The sequence below is a fragment of the Canis lupus genome, chromosome 13, assembly GCF_003254725.2.
Source record: "Canis lupus dingo isolate Sandy chromosome 13, ASM325472v2, whole genome shotgun sequence".
NCBI classification, from domain to species: domain Eukaryota; kingdom Metazoa; phylum Chordata; class Mammalia; order Carnivora; family Canidae; genus Canis; species Canis lupus.
Window position 1 is genome coordinate 528,106 of NC_064255.1, and position 16,597 is coordinate 544,702.

General features: G+C 49.2%; 1 protein-coding gene across 4 annotated transcripts in view; it reads left to right on the plus strand.

Annotated features, from left to right (window-relative positions):
* The window catches only part of POP1 (POP1 homolog, ribonuclease P/MRP subunit), a 40,809-nt gene extending 31,656 nt beyond the window's left edge, over positions 1–9,153 (plus strand). For 2 of the 4 annotated variants that reach the window (XM_025450328.3, XM_025450326.3), the window contains exons 15-16: positions 2,018–2,359; positions 3,222–5,463. In XM_025450328.3, the coding sequence (XP_025306113.1) occupies positions 2,018–2,359; positions 3,222–3,876 (997 nt within the window). In that variant the 3' untranslated portion in view covers positions 3,877–5,463. Of the gene's footprint in view, positions 1–2,017; positions 2,360–3,221; positions 5,464–8,980 lie in introns of those variants that run through there. The other 2 variants (XM_025450327.3, XM_035713642.2) reach the window with 2 other exon arrangements.
* The last annotated feature ends 7,444 nt before the right edge of the window (positions 9,154–16,597 follow it).

A 16,597-nucleotide genomic window follows, 5' to 3' on the forward strand; every position in this document is an offset into this window, starting at 1 on the left:
TTACTTTTTCTTTCTTTCTTTTCTCTTCCTTCCTTCCTTCCTTCCTCCCTCCCTCCCTCCCTCCCTCCCTCCCTCCTCCTCCCTCCCTCCTCCTCTTTCCCTCCCTCTCACTTCCATTTAAAGGTCTTTGGGTGAGGCAAGTATCCTGGGAGTATTTTTTTTACCAGTTACCCCTCTTGGGAGGCCAGAACATATTTGGTTCAAACTCCAGAGTGTAGGCTCAAACTGAACCCCCGATTAGGTCTTCAGGTTCATGTTCATTTGGGGTCCTGGGGCATGGCACATAGTAAGAAGCATGTGAGGGAAGGAATGTCAGGGCCTGTCCCACAGGAGATTGTCAATCTGAGGGCAGGGTTCTGGGACTCCCTAAGAGTCTTCCAGCCCAGAATGTCCAACAGCCAGGCTGCTCCGTATGTTTTGGGGTCCTGGTTCTCATGGTATTTCTGTGGTATTTCTCAGAGGTTCTCCTTCTTTCGTCCATTGCTGAAAAAGTCGATTGCTATCACCCTGTGACTTTGGAAATCTCTCTCAAAATTGCAAATGCTAAATAGTCTTTGCTTTAGCAGTTCCATTCCAGGAACTTACCAGTGGATATACTTGTGTTCAGGGTCATTCACTGAAGCATTGTATATAGAAGCTAAAGTTTGAGACTACCAAAATGTCCTTTAATAAGGAACTATCTGAATAAACTAGGGTATGATCCAATAGTGGAGTAAGATATGCAGCTTTTTAGAAAACAATGAAGGATCTCTTAATGTGCTCATATAAAATGATTTCCAAGGTATTTTGTGAAGTGAAAAAAGTTAAGCAAAATGTACTGTATCTGATGTGTCACCACTTATGTAAGATGGGTAAGAAACAGAAAGAAATATGTAGGGCAGCCCACGTGGCTCAGCAGTTTAGCACCACCTTCAGCCCGGGGCCTGATCCTGGAAACCCGGGATGGAGTCCCACGTCAGGTTCCCTGCATGGAGCCCGCTTCTCCCTCTGCCTGTGTCTCTGCGCCTCTCTCTCTCTGTGTCTCATGAATAAATAAATAAATAAAATCTTAAAAAAAATATGTACATGTCTGCACATACATACATAAAGTGTCTCTGGAAGGGTATATTGAGAAACTGATAATGACGCGGTCTCTTATAGGGCAGCTGGGACATTTACTTCCTTCTAAAGGTCTCTGAATGAGGCTAGTACCCCGGGACCATTTTTCACCAGCTACAAGTCGAGTGAGGGGAAACTTCACAGCCACCCCCTTCTGTTCCTTTTGAACTTAGAATGTTTTCATGTTCAGGGACATCACTGTATGAGTCCAGGGACAGCATGTATTTGGAGTCTTTCAGGAATGGCACTTCCTGGAGTTGTGCAGTGGCTACATGGGGCTGCTTTATGGGACATATTACCTTTTGTCATTGAAACCACAGGAAACAAGCTTGGCCAGTAGAGTTGGTTGTTATTCTTTAATCATATTTGGAAAAATTTTTGTTTTTGTTTTTGTTTTTGTTTTTTTAATTTTTATTTATTTATGATAGTCACAGAGAGAGAGAGGCAGAGACATAGGCAGAGGGAGAAGCCGGCTCCATGCAACGGGAGCCCAACGTGGGATTCGATCCCGGGTCTCCAGGATCGCGCCCTGGGCCAGAGGCAGGCGCTAAACCGCTGCGCCACCCAGGGATCCCGGAAAAATTTTTTTGTATGCTTGTTTTTGTTTTTTGTTTTTCTAAAAAATATTTTATTTATGTATTTGAGAGAGAGAGAGTGTGCGTAAGTAGGAGGTGCCAGGAGGGGCAGAGGGAGAGGGAGAAACAGACTCCCCACTGAGCAGAGAACCTGACGCGTGGGGCTCAGTCCCAGGACCCCAGGATCATGACCTGGGCCGAAGGCAGATGCTTAACTGACTCAGCCACCCAGGCGCTCCAGTATGCTTGTTTTTTAAGTAGAGATGTAGTACAATGGCCGTAGTTATTTTAATGGTTCAGTCCTAAATTGTTCAAAATTGGTTCTCCCCCTTGATTTTCACTAGGCGCCCTCCTGCAAAACGACCCAATTATGTTAAGCTTGGCACTCTGGCACCTTTCTGCTGTCCCTGGGAGCAGTTAACTCAAGAGTGGGAGTCAAGAGTCCAGGCCCAAGAGGAATCCTCTGTGGCCGCCTTTCCAAGTGGTGAGGAAAATGCCTTGAGAGGAGACAGGTTGCCTTGTGCTCCCATGCCTGAACACACTGATGAGCTGTCTGATGAAGGGGGTGCATCTCTAAGCAGGTCCAGTGAGCCCCAAGAAGTAATGGACACAGAATGCCCAGCCCAGGTGGGGACCAAGTTGGTTACAGGCCAGGATGCCACTGGCAGTCTCCTCTGCGTTCTTAGGTAAGTGTCCTGACTCCTGGATGTCGTTTAGATTGTCTTGTTTTCATTCTGACCGGACTACAGGATGTAAACGTTACCTTCGTTCCTTAATGCAAAGCCCAAAGGGATGCCTGGGCTTCCTGGAGGGGAAAGCCAGTCCTGCCATGTGTGTCTCACAGAGGGCTCGGGGACACAGCTGAGTCACATTGGTTTGGAGCACAGTACTAACTGGCCAGATGATTTAAAGTATTGTCATCCTTAGACATAAACCTATTGTTTTCTGTGACCTATTTAATTTAGTCTTTGCTGACAGAGCAGTCCCCTTGCGTCTGTGACCCTAGGTAATGAGGAACATTCCCTCTGCAGACTCTGAGCAAGCATTCTCCCCTTTATATCCCTGAATCAGATTTCTTCTGGTTCCTTTCAAATGATCTGAATTTATGAGTGATGTACCTGCTCGTTTTAACACTGTTATATCAGAGAGGCCACTGTACGAAATGTGTCCTGCTGCAGCCTGTTTGGTGGTATTTCATAGTTTCCTTCTCTTCTGTGCTTAGATTTTTTTAAAAAGTGCTCTTGCTTTATACTCATGTCATAACTTTATATCCTTCCTTCATTTCCTAGAACTGTCTCTCTCAGCCTTAGATTCTCTTATTTTTCTCTACCTTCAATTTCTTAAACCTTTAGTCCTTTAGTATCTAAGAAGAGTAGACACATTAGAAGAAAAATATACAAAAATGCATTAATGTCTGTTTTTAACTGTAAAAAAATTAGTTTTTATGCTTTCCCACATAGAGTATTAAAAAATCATGTTAACTCCAGTAGTGCCCAATCTTCTGATTGCATGTTTTCTCCTCAAATGTGTGTCTCCCACTTCACGTAGGAGTAGGAAATCACTGAAGCAGCTGTCAGCCTGGTGTGGGCCCAGTTCCAGGGACAGGAGGGCACCCCAGCGAGCTCCCGGCAGCGGGCAGCCAGCAATGACCAGAGCGGCCAGCCTGGCCATCTTGGACCGCTTCCCCAGGGCCTTGGTGTGGGTCAGCCTGTCCCTGCTGAGGAAGGGCAACCCTGAGCCGCACTCCATGATCTGTGTCCCAGCCAAGGAGGACTTCCTCCAGCTCAGTCGGGATCGGCTATACTGTGGGCCCCAGGAATGCAAGCACAGTGACCCATTCAAGAGCAAGATACGGAAACAGAAAGAGAAGAAGAGAGTAGAGAAGAGGCAGGACCAAGTGTGCAGTGTGCCTGAGGGTCTGGCAGGAAGGCACCCTACAGCCAGGGACCAAGCTCTGACCCTGGGCTTGTGGTCAGGCCCCCTCCCTGTTGTGACGTCTCACTGCTCCAGAGTTCTCCTCGGCTTTGTCACGCAGGGAGACTTTTCCATGGCTGTCGGCTGCGGAGAAGCCCTGGGGTTTGTCAGCTTGACGGGTTTGCTGGATATGCTCTCCAGCCAGCCGGCAGCGGAGAGGGGCCTCGTGTTGCTGAGGCCCCCCGCCTCTCTGCAGTATCGGTTTGCGAGAATTGCTGTGGATGTATGAGCGCTGGTGGACAGCCTGGCAGCGTAGAGATACTGTTTGTTTGCCAGGTCCCACCATTGGAGAGTTTTGTTTTCACCATCTTCTGTTTTGAAATATCATGTGAAATTCCTTGGAAATGAGAATAAAAAGATTATGTATTATGCAAATGATAGAATACTAACATCATTCCAGTTATCTCATGGATTTCCTCCACCTTTCCCTGTAGCATTTGAAAATTATTTGGTTATACAGACAAAAGCTTTTACATTTTGATTTCTTGGTTTGTGTCATTCTTGCTGAAAACAATTAGATGCTCTGTACGTTTTCTTGTTCCTTTTTTATTAGGAACAAAGGGCAGTCAAGTGTATTTGAAAAGCCTTGTAGACACGGAATAAGCAACAAGGTTTGTTTAATGACTTGATTGTTACAGAAGAGAGAAAGGCTATCAACACTTGGCCTCTTGTGCATGACATAGGGCTTCCCCATCTGGACTGTGTTCAATTCCATACTGGAGTCAGCATGCCTAACACTTGACACCATGTGGAAGGAAGTTGTGGAAAATTTATTGCTGCCTGTTTTCAGGCAGATTCAGTGTATGGCAGAGGTGTTGGGGTGGAATCAGAATGGGGTTCTGATCTTTAGGATCTGTTGTCCTCTTTGCTATTGATCAACACATTATCCTAGGAGTTACGTGATTTTTCTGTGCTTTTTTTTTTTTTCTGCAAAGAGTTTCTCAAAGCCATAGAGGATGGTTTCTCAAAATACGTTCTATGAAATGTGCTATCTAAAAAAAAAAAAAAAAAAAGATTCCAATGTCAGATTGATGTGGGAAACTCTGGGTTAAACAAAGTTTAACGTTTCTTTTTAAGCATTTCTTTATAAGGGGTTTCTAGAACCTTCCATGTGATAATACACATTGTGCCTCTCCAGGAAGTGGATAACAGCCTACAGTAGTATCTAAATCTTTTTAATTCCCAAACTCCTTTTGCAAGGAGCACTTTGTAGGAATCATGTTTTTAGGAACACACTTTGGGGAACGTGGCTGGACCATGCAATGTTTACCTCTCTGCAAGGTGATGATTAAAATGACAGGCCACTTTTAGACACTCATGCAGTCACGATGGCCACCTGATGTTCAAGCAGGGTGTAAAAGAGAGGTTTCATTCTGCCCCACAGATGGAGTGCAGTCACCATTGTTTTGTTTTGTTTTTTTTCACTTGCAGAGAAACTAGGTGCTCATTCGTTCACTTTTAGTTACTATATGCATCTCACACCTTCAGACCCTTATCTTCCTACCACACGTTTTCTAGCAGAGCCTGAACTGGTTGTTTTTGTTTTTGTTTTTGTTTTTTAATTTAAATGTACAGTGAGGCATTCTTCCGTGTAAATGTATTGGGTTTTTGCAGTAGCACTTGGTAGAAATGTCTCTGGGGGAGACTAGTTGCCTAGAGAGACAGCAAGTATTACAGTAGCTAATAAAATGTCTGATGTTTTTCCTCTCACCATGCCTCTGGCTGTACTGGTGTCCAACCAAAATGGAGGCTGATAAAAATAGTGTAACTTAGTGGTGTCTGTAAACAATAAATTAAAATGTTGCTTGATGTTCAATTGTGAATGTTTATTGGGCCATTCCTTGTCTGTTTTCTCGGCTCTAAGCCACTTCATCTGAGGCTTAGCTTGCCCCATGGCAGAAGCCTGAGCACACTGTGAGTCACCTAAGCTCAGTGCCTGTGAGGGCCAGGCAAGGGGGTCAGGGCACACTTACTCTGCTTTGTGGTAGAAGGTCAAAGAACTATGTGCTGAAAGGATAGACTTGTGTTTCCGAAAACCTGTTCAAGCCACAGACGTCTACGGCCATACCACCCTGAACGTGCCTGATCCTGAAAACCTGTTCAAGGGAGCACTGGTCCCTGGAAATGTTTTCCGGAAAGTGATGCCCAAATAAATTTGGGGAGAGCTGTAGTCTACAAGCCCCTGTTACAGATGCACAATAAATGAGTGAAGGCAAGGCCCAGCAGATTCCTGTGGGAAGGAAATCCATCTTTTACAGAACTCCCCCTTTCCCCACCGATTTCTCTTTAGTGGTGGGCATATCTATTGTCCAGGGAAAACTAGTTTCATGGAATATACTTTGCAAAACACTGACAAAATCTGCACATACCCAGTGAAGTATCCATTTCTCCTCTGAAAAAGACACAGGAAAGCGTTTTATTCTCTACAGCAAAAAAATGAATAAATGTGTTTATTTTGATGCTTCCTGTGTCGCAGATTTACCAAAAAAGTACAATGTGGCCCCTGGCCTCTTGTGAGGGCAAAGTCTCCCGGGTTTGCAAAGTCAGGAAGTGTCTTAAAAAGTGTAGTTGTGTGATCTGAGCACCCAGAGACCAGCTGTATACCTCTTTCTGTAAGAAACAATTGATTCTGTGTGATTATGCTCAGCTTTTAAAAAATACTACACGTATTAAAATGTTTACTACACATAGTAAAATATTACTATATTTTTGGATTAATATATATTCATCATGGAAAACCTAGAATATGCTGATGAGCAACAACAACAAAAGTTAAAATCACCTGGATTCTCACGACCCAGACGTCACCTTTCTGGTACATACCCTTCTAGGCCTTGAGATGTGTGCCAGTAGTTTTCAGAAAAATAGCATCAGTCATTGCTCATCTAAAAATTCACACGGTCCCAGTGCAGGTTAAGCACACGTCGCCCATTCCTTACAGAACTTCATTAGCTCTATGAACCTGATGTTCGTGCTCCTTTCATCGGCAATAAGGAGTTTGTAGGTAACGGACCCATGAGGAACTCACTGCAGCATTGCTGACTGGCTGCTGACTGCCTGGGAGGGGTTAGGGGAGGGGAGATGGGCAGGTGACAGCTGGATGGACTCTCATCCTAGCCTTAACTGGTCAGGACTGGGCTGCTTAGGAGGTAATAGTACATAACAAAGACCAACCGGGGTCCCTCAGAGCAGCACCCCTAGTTAACACAGCAACTCTGGCCACTGCAGGCCTCTCCACAGTTCAGAGGCACAAGTCCCATCTTCTCTATGGCTCTCAGTCCTGGCTGCACTTTAGAATTGGCTGATAGCCCAGAAAGCAGTCTCAGGTGGGACCCAAGGCTTTTCTGACGTGTAGCTTGGGCTGAGGCTGCAGTGCTGGGAGGTCTGGCTCTGGAGCCCTGCACCCTAGGAAGGTGTGAATGAACCTGACCACTCTTGTGCCTTTCGCAGCTCACAGGTCTGTAGACTGCACCATGAAATAGCTGGGCAGGAACTTGATGAGAGCATAGTGGCAGGGCTGGGAGGCCCCAAGTGGGGGTGTCCACCAGGGGAGAAGCCTGGTCTTGAAAGAGAAAACAGCCTGGCTCATTACTTACATAACCTTCACTACTTGGGAATATAAAATGAGGTATCTTTTGTTTTCTTTTTTTTTTTTCTTTCTTTTGTTTTCTCTTGGTGAGTATCCTTTCGGATCATCAGTTCTCAACCTTGGCTGCATTTTGGCATCACCTGGGGAGCTTTTCAAGCTCTGGTGCCTGAGGCTCACATCCCAGAGATGCTGATTTAACTAGTGAGGACCATGACCCAGACACTGGGATTCTTACGAGCTCCCGGAGGTGACCTGCAGCAGGGATTGAGAACCACTGTTCTAGACTTTTGATACAAGGTTCCAGTGTAGCAAGGTAAGGACACAAAAACTCTGTGGGTAATGAGGAAACATGCAGGGTGGTAGCAGGTGTAAGCTGTCCTGAGTGGGGCACACAGCTGATACTGATGGCTGTGGGTAAGGTCCTGCTGAACCTAACAGCCGAGTTTAGGTAATGGCATTTCCCTTCCCTGCCTTTTTAAAACTAAAATTTAACCCGGTACTATTCCGGAAGAATCCCCCCTAACCATTTGTGTGCATTCACTTAAGGAAATGTTTATAAACACAAAATTCGGGGGTCCCTGGGTGGCTCAGCTGTTTAGCGCCTGCCTTTGGCCCGGGGCGCGATCCTGGGGTCCCGGGATTGAGTCCCACGTCGGGCTCCCTGCATGGAGCCTGTTTCTCTCTCCGCCTGTGTCTCTGCCTCTCTCTCTCTCATGAATAAATAAATTAAAAAAAAAAAAAAACCACGAAATTCTCCTAGTTCCTCCCTCCAATCGCTGGCCTTCTGGTTCCTGAATAGCCAAGCTTGGTACGTCCAGGACTTGGAGAGCCGGGCATGCGCTGTGCTCTGTGTTCGTGGAACGTTCTTGCCCCTCCTCCTGTACTTTCTGTACCCCCATCCCCTCTCCTCCCAGCCTCCCAAGCTGATGACGTATTTCTCAGAGAGGCCTCCTCCTGCCTACATTATTTTCTATCCCAGAAGGAGTTTATTTCTTGATGACATCACAACGTAGAATAATTCTTTGGTTGTTTATTTATTGTCTACTCCATTAGGCTGTGAGCCTCAGGAAGGGGAGACCTGTGTCTTCTTTGATGATTGTTGCCCCTCAGGCTCTAGCTGGGTCCCTAACCCGTGCCCGGCATGTAGTGTATTTTTGTCGAATTGCTGCGTTAACCAAAGAGCTTGTTGATAGTAGAAGTACGATCCTGTTTTATCCCAGGCACTATTGCAATGGACGGATGGGCCACTAGGTGGTGCCAAGACCTCGCGAGAGAACAGCCTACTCGGGAAAAGGGGGAACTAAAACCCCGTTCACTTGTGCAGGCCTGGGGCGGGGGGGGGGGGGTGGTGGTGGCAATTGTGAAGTTACAGGTCCTCAGTATTCTTTCTCTCTCTTTTTTTAAAGATTATTTATTTATTCATGAGAGACACAGAGACAGAGAGAGGCAGAGACCCAGGCAGAGGGAGAAGCAGGCTCCACGCAGGGAGCCCGACGCGGGACTCGATCCCGGGACTCCGGGATCACGCCCTGGGCCAAAGGCAGGCGCCCAACTGCTGAGCCACCCAGGGATCCCCTCCATTTTCATTTAAACCTCATGCAAGCACGTTTATGACCCCACTTTATAGATAAGAACACTGATAGAAAGAGGTTGAAGAATGTCCCTAAGGCCCTACAGCTAATAACTGGAGGACAAAGCATTCAAAATCAGATCCATTTGCTGTCAAAGCCTGTGCTCTTTCTAGGTTCATCTTTTTTAAAGAAAACTGGGCAGAGGGAGAAGCAGGCTCCATGCAGGGAGCCGGGCACGGGACTCGACCCCGGGTCCCAGGACCACGCCCCGGGCTGCAGGCGGCGCAGCCATAGTGTTGAAATCCTCGTTGAGAACTCAGTGATTTTTTAGAAGGAGCTAGGTAAGAAACCACTTTTATTTATTTATTTATTTTCTAAGATTCATTTATTTATGATAGAGACAGGAGGAGCCAGAAGCGGGACTCGATCCCGGGTCCCCAGGATTGTGCCCTGGGCCAAAGGCCGGCGCTAAGCCGCTGCGCCACCCAGGGATCCCCCGGCAAGAAACCATTTTTAAAGCTCTTTTCTGACAAACGAATCCCGCCCACAGCACCCCGCTCCGTCCGCCACCCCGGGCGGTCAAGGCTGGCCGCCCCGCCCCCGCCCCCGCCCCCGCCCCCGGGAGCCCCGCCCCGCCCCGCCCCGGCCGGACCTCGCTCGGCGCAGGGAGAGCCGCACACTTTCGGGGCTTTGGCTCCTGACTTGAGGAAGTGAAACCAACCTCGTTGTCGAGCTTTCCTTCTTGCTTCCCACGGGTCACAACGGATCTTGCGTCCGCGGTTCGGACACCACCGCGTGCGCCTCGGGCAGGGCTGCCGTCCGTGGGGCGCGCGCCTCTGCTGGGTCCCCGGGCCCCGCTCTCCGGACGTCTCCGCCCCTGCGGGATAGTGGTCGTTTCAAAAGCAGAGCCTCGGACAGCTTACCTGGGGGTACTTTACTGTAGGAAGTGACCTCAGGGCGGGGAACGGGAGACTTGGCCGAGCCGGCCAGCTGCGGGGGAGCCCAGGCCGAGCCGACGAGCGTCTTAGTCCGCTGGCTCCCTGGGGGCAAGCGGACGCCGCCCTGCACAGTGGCGGAGGGAAGGCAGCCTTTGCTCACCCGCTCTGTCCCCTTGCGGAGGGCGGCCCCTTTCCTTGCACCTCCAGGTGCGCACAGGGACCAGAAGGGCTGAGTCTGCTGGGTGAGCGTCCGCGGAAGGAAGGCCGGTGGCAGTCCCCGAGGGCATAAACGAGAGGGCAGTGAGAGCAAGCTGCTTTGGGGCCACACCTGTGCCCAGAGGTGGCTGCACAAAGGGCTGGACAAGAAGTGCACGGAGGCCATGTGAGCCAGGGTGAAAGATATCTAGCCCAGAGACCTCAGTAGACCACTGACTGTTCCTGTCGCAACTTTCTAGGAGCCCAGTGGTGTGTGTGCGCACAGGCACCCCTGTGCTGGTATGGCGGAAGCGGGAGGAAGGGATCAGGTGTTGAGCACTCTGGAATAAATACCAGTAGTGCACATGTGGATGTGAAGGTGATCTTGCCGGTTAGGGTCTGGCTGCTGCGAGCACTCGGAGGATCTGTGCAAGGAGCTGGAATCTTGGGTGGCTCAGTCAGTTTAGCGTTTGCCTTCCACTCAGATCATGATCCCGGGGTTGGGAGTTGGGCCCTGCATAGGGCTCCCTGCTCAGCAAGAAGTTTGCTTCTTTCTCTCCCACTCCCTCTCCCTCTGTATGCTTGCTTGCTCTTGATCAATCTCAAATAAATAAATCTTAAAAAAAAAAAAAAAAAAGCTGATTCTCCTTTTGGCGAGGACTGCCTGGAGTAGTTCTAAATATCTCCCACTGTATGATTGCAACAGTCATTAGGAAACAAGTCCTAAGACCCTCCTCGTCTGGTAAGAAAATACCCGAGTGCAGATGTTTTGTCTCAGGGCTGGCTTTCCCACCATGCTTGCCCAGCTGAACCTGCAGTTTCCCTTCTGCTTATCCCCTGCCTGCCTCATTTGTTTCTTGCACCCATGCCTGCAGCTCAGTTTTACTGTTTCCTCAGGAAAATGGAGGAGGTTGGGGAACAGTCCTGCTACTTGTGACAGTGTGGTCCCAAGACCAGCAGCATCAGCATTAGAAATGCAGGCTCTCAGGCTGAACCCCAAACCCAAAACAAGTCTGCATCTGAATTAGATCACCAGGGGCTTCGTAGTCACAGAAGAGTCTCAGGAGCAGTGGACTGAGTCAGTGGTTTCCAAACCAGGTTATGTCAAAAGCATCTGAGGAGCTTACTAAAAACAGTAATTTCTGAGCATCTGCAGTGTGGCCCTGAAATCTGTCATTTTTATTAAGTACCCTACATGATTCCAACACAGGCCATTCTTGGGATCATGTTTGAGAATCACCAGGATAGGCATCTTTTGGTTTTTAACCACTTCTAAGATTCTGATTTATTTTTAAAGATTTATTTGAGAGAGAGAGCATGAGCAGGAGGGGGAAGAGGGAGAGAGAATCTCAAACAGACACTGCACTCAGGGTGGAGCCCCATGTGGGGCTCGATCTCATGACCCTAAGATCATGACCTGCACTAAAACCTAAGATTCTGGTATTTTTGATGCTGACTTTTCACAAATGTGAATGTCACTCTTTTTCAGTGTTAAGTATTAGTGGGACCTAAATGTTTGTTATAATAGCGAGACCTAGTTTCTGGCTACTAAATATTCTGTCAGGAACTTGTGTTTCTTCCAGCATTTAATAGATGTTTCTTGAAGTAGTTTATGGTACTTTGCCAGGCCCTGCAAGCTCCCATGACCTTGAACTTTGGGGGTGCTCCGGCAGCGCCTGAGGTAGTGTTTCTCTTCTGCCTCTCAGCCATGAGGTGCTGGAGAGATGTGTCTGGGATGCCAGGTCCTAACTCCCTGTTGATGGAGCCCAAAGCGTCTACAGAGAGCGGTCAGAGCGTCTGTTTGCATTTGGTCTCATCAAGCATCTTGGATGGCCCCGAGTCATTCCTGTCCACCCGCATCATGCCCACACAAGCCTGACTGGCCTCTGAGGAAGCACTTGTCTCTCTGCCCTGGGAGCTGTGGCAGGGGTGTCTGTGCTGGGACCCACCCTTATCAGGGGAGAAACGCTGAGTGAGCTTGGCAATAACTGGCCCTCAGACCCCTGAGTGCTGGGAGGTGAGAGGAGGTAGGCTGAAGACCTCAGGGTACCCCCACCAGGCTGAGAGGTTCCAACATGGCAGGAGGCTCCAGACCAAAAGGAGGATTTCCTCAGAAGATCCTCCTGGAACTTGGGCCCTCATGCAAAGCCTAAATATCTCATGCCATAAAATTCCTTTATGCATCATTAGTTGTTTTCTGCCTGTCAGTGGCCTGTAGAGCAGTCTCCTTGGAAAGGCAGGAATGGCTTCTTACCAAGGGCAGAGCCTAGCTCCCCAAAAAAGCTTGTCACTCTTACAGATGGACTTACTGGGGCTGGGTACTCCCCACCCTGGGGAAGGAAGTGGCAGCCAAAGAGAAGTGGGCCTTCAGTACAGGTCCATGAGTGCTGCAATTTGGGCTTTTGTTTCTCCTGGACCAGCATCATCACAGAGGGCTCTGCCCCTCCTGACCTTCCTCAGGGGCCGGAGGTAAGGGCAGCTATGGGCTGGGTGTCCTCCATGTTCCCAGGCTACATCTGTGGATACTTCCCGAAGTCCAGGGGGAATGGACAGGGGGAGGAGAGGCCTGCGGTAACCATGGAGTCAAACAAAGAGCAGGGATGGCCAGGGAGCCCCAAACCCTGGCAGGACACCTCCATTATTGTAGCCATGGTTCCTCGGTCTTCATCTCCCCGAGGCGTGACAAAAATTAGTTCAAGCAGTTCAGCCTGTGGAATGGATTTTTAGTTTCTAGCTGCTTCATCCTACCATTAGTAACGATAAAGGGGGAACACCGAGTACCTGCCATATGCTAGGCTTTGTGTGCAATATTCCGGTGAATATTTGCAGCCACATTTTTATTATTACCTCCATTTTACAGACAAGAAAATTGAGGATTAGAGAGTCTTGTTTGCTGGAAAGACAGAGATTCAGGGTTTGAGCACAAATCAGCTTACTTCGAGGCTGAGTTCATCACAGCCTGCCATGCAGTGCCTCCTGCCATCCCTCATCCATCCAGGCATGACACGCCTGCTGCTCGTGCTGGGCGCCCGAGGGTTTAGAGACAAACATGAATCTGGCCTGGACTTGCCCTCAAGCGCTTCAAGATCCATGACGTGCTGCTTTGGGGCCATGTGAAGAGTGTTGAGGGTTGTGGCTCTTTCTGGCCCAGGATTCGAGTCTCTCATCCTGATGTTTTCCTAGGAAAGATGGTCCTGCAATCCCAGTAGATTGATTTCATTCGCTTTGCTCACTCTTTAATTTTGCCCTGATATGCTGCTGTTATTTATGACTCCAGCACCACCCAAACCATTCATCTTGCCGTCGTTAGGCAGTTACGAAAGGCCTGTGATTACGTCTCCCAGTTGGCCCGCTCATGTTTAAAACATCAGCCAAAAGCAAAACACGAAAGCACACCCATAGGCACCCCTTCCCCCAGAAAGGAGTGGATACACCGCCGAGTGTCCCCTTTCCGAACTCAGAGAAGTCATCATGAAGCATTTGCCTCTCCTCCCTCTCTGCCCTGTACTTTGGTCCCAAAGCCTCTGCTCATTTAAGTTTTAGAGTGTGGCCCATAAATCAGGGGGCCTGGCTCCCCAGCCCACGTCGCCCTGAGCCTGCTGCTCCCCCGGCTGCCCGTGCGGCCTCTTCAGGCAGTTGCTCAGGCACAGCAAGGATTCATGTTCATCTCCCGTTCATGCGATTGAGTCGAGAGATCTTCTTTCCATTTGTCACCCCCAGGCCAGAGTTCTCTGTCCTTTCTTCCTCCTTCCCGGAAGTCTCTGAGGGCAGACGGTGACACACCTGCCCAGGGCAGTGCAGGGTGACCTCTGCACAGCTTTCCTCGGGGGTGCCGCTGGGTGATGGGGTGAACGCCGGGAGGCCCAGAGCAGACGAGCATTTTCTTGGGGCCCCCTTCCAAGTCCTGCGGCAAGGATGGTCACCCAGTCACCTGGTGGCCCCATAGCAGAGCTGGCACCAGGATGAAGGTCTCCTGCAGGGCCTTTTATTCTTTTGGAAAAAGAATTTTTTAGAAAGAGTCTAAAATCCATGAAGGAACAGAGAACAGGTTGCCAGAAGGAAGTTCTGCATCTCCTCGTTCCTCTTGTGTTTTGATGCTTCTAGCTTTGTCACAGCCGCTCTGCCCTCTGCCCTCCACGCTCCTTTCAAGCTGCTGCCTGGGGCGCCGCAAGAACAGGAGGCTGCCTTCAATTCCTCCCTTCCTTGGCTGAAAGGCAGGAGGCAGGTGGCTGAAGTGAATGGACCTTCCGTGTTCTTGTCAATAAAATGGAAATAAAGTTGCTGTGTACCTCATCAACCTGAAGTGAGACTCGGGAGTCATAGCGGCACAAGTGTTTTGTGTTTATGGTTGTGGAGCACTTGCTGTGCACCCTCACGGCGCCCTGGCGGATTCTACATGGATAATGTCTTTTGATCCTCATGGCAATTCTGAGTTTGATCACCCCCATTTTATAGAGGCTCAGAGATGTAACAGGGCCACCCAGGGCCACGCGGCTAGCTGGGATCAAGCACACACCTGCCAGCGTCCTTAGCCAGCATGCTCGGTGGTAAGGGCTCACCGCACCCTGTCTTTGCGCCTGTGTCTCTCCCATACCTTTTGGATTCTCACAGTGACCCCTTTTAAGTGTCTTGGAAAACATGGGCTTAAGGTATCGGGATCAAAATAATCATGGTCAAAGCAGTGCCTACCCAGTCTCAGAGACTTCAGTGAGGAAGAGGGTGGGGATGAGGAGGAGCAACCCGGGGTCTGTGTTTTCCTCAAAACCACCGGCCAGAGCAGATGATGCAAGGACAGGCAACGGGGCTTCTCTGTACGGTTCCCAGGAGTGGCCACCGGGAGGCACAGTGGACCGACCCAGGAGCCCCTGGCCCTGGCCTCCGCTCAGTCCTAAGACGACTGGGACAGGGAGATTTCTGGAGAGCCAGGCAGGCACCTCCTGGAGGGGTTTTCAATTCTGGTGTTCAGTGCTGAGGCCCAAGAACTGGCTGAGCTTTATGTGCCTTTGGATTCAACAGGTGTTTGTGCAGTTCTATTGGTAGACCAGGCGCTGGCCTTGGGGATCCCAGGGGCCTGTGGGCAGGCTTGTCCCTGGCCTCTGGGAGCATGCTGTCCACCTGGGGAGGCAGAGGCGGACATCGTCTCTCCCTTCAGAATGAATATGAAGAAAGCAAGGACAGGTTTCACGGCCTCAAAAAGGAATTAAAACTTGTATTTTCTTGGGGAACCTGGGTGGCTCAGTTGGTTAAACATCTGCTTTCAGCTCAGATCATGATCTCAGGGGCCTGGGATCGTGAGGAGCCTGCTCCCTCTGCCTCGCCCTGCCACCTCATGCTCACATCTCTCTCAAATAAATAAAATCTTAAAAAAAAAAAACAAAAACCCAATAACCTGTATTTTCTTTACCAAGACCAAAAATACTTCATGTTTCCCTCATCTATCTCTGGCCACTAACTAAGGGTGGGTTATCCACAATGGAAAGCGGTGCCTGAAGATTCTAGGGCTTCGATGAATGTTCTAAAGAGCAGTGAAGGGCCCTCCTCACTAACACATCTCACCATTCATAACCAATACCCCATCTCACCTGGGTCAGACCCCTGCCTCATTTAACCTGGCAAATTCTATTTCTCTCTCAAAATGCTGCTCATTCTAACCCTGTGGCACTTCTCCTGACTCCTCCAGAACTAACTACTTCCTCTCCTACTGTGTACCCTCTTACAATTGGGCATCTGCCACATTGTGTATAATCTTTTGGCACACCTGCCCTGCGAGACCAAAGTGTACCTGGGCAAGGTCCTGGGCTTGGATCCCTAGCACCAACTGCAGTCCCAGGCAAGTGGAATGCCCACTAGGTATTTGTTCAATTTAACTGAACTACCTGAGAGAGAAAGCACACAGGATTTTTAAAAAACATTTATTACCTAATTCAATCCAAGCAACAACCCTGTTTGCTTGGTATCATCTGCACTATTTGATAGGTGAGATGATGCTAGTTGCAGCAAGAGATGAACCCTGAAATATCAGTGGCTTGGCACACTCAGAAGTTCTATTTCATATCACAGTCTGTGGTGAGTTGGACAGCCTTCTACTTGAAGCTACTTCATCTAGAGGACGCCTCTCTGAGGCCTGGTTTCATCTGCTCAGGCTGCTTTAACAGAGTACACCACAGGCTGGGGGGCACAGGCTGGGGGGTAAGACATTTTTCCCCTCACAGTTCTGGAGGACAGGAAGTCCAAGATCAAAGTGCTGGCACATTCTGTTCCTGGTGAAGGCCTCCTCCTGGCTGGCAGGTTGTGATCCTCTCACTATGTCCTCCATGGCTAAGAGCAAGTGAGCAGGAGAGCTCTGGTCTCTCTTGCTCTTCTTGTGAATACATGAATTCTGTCTTGACCTCCCTCCCATCATGGTCTCTTCTCACCCTCATTGCCTTCCCAAAGGCCCCACCTGCAGAAACTGTCACAGTGGAGACTAGGGCTTCAACACAGGAATTTGGGGGAGGAGGTAGGACACAAAAAACAGCTACCACCACACAGGCACACAGGTGGCCCTGGCCCGGAAAGTACCACTCACTGTTCACAGTTCACTGACCAAAACTAGCCATGTGACTCCATCATAAAAGGAAAGGAAGAAAGAATGTAAAAACAATCCGCATGTTGAGA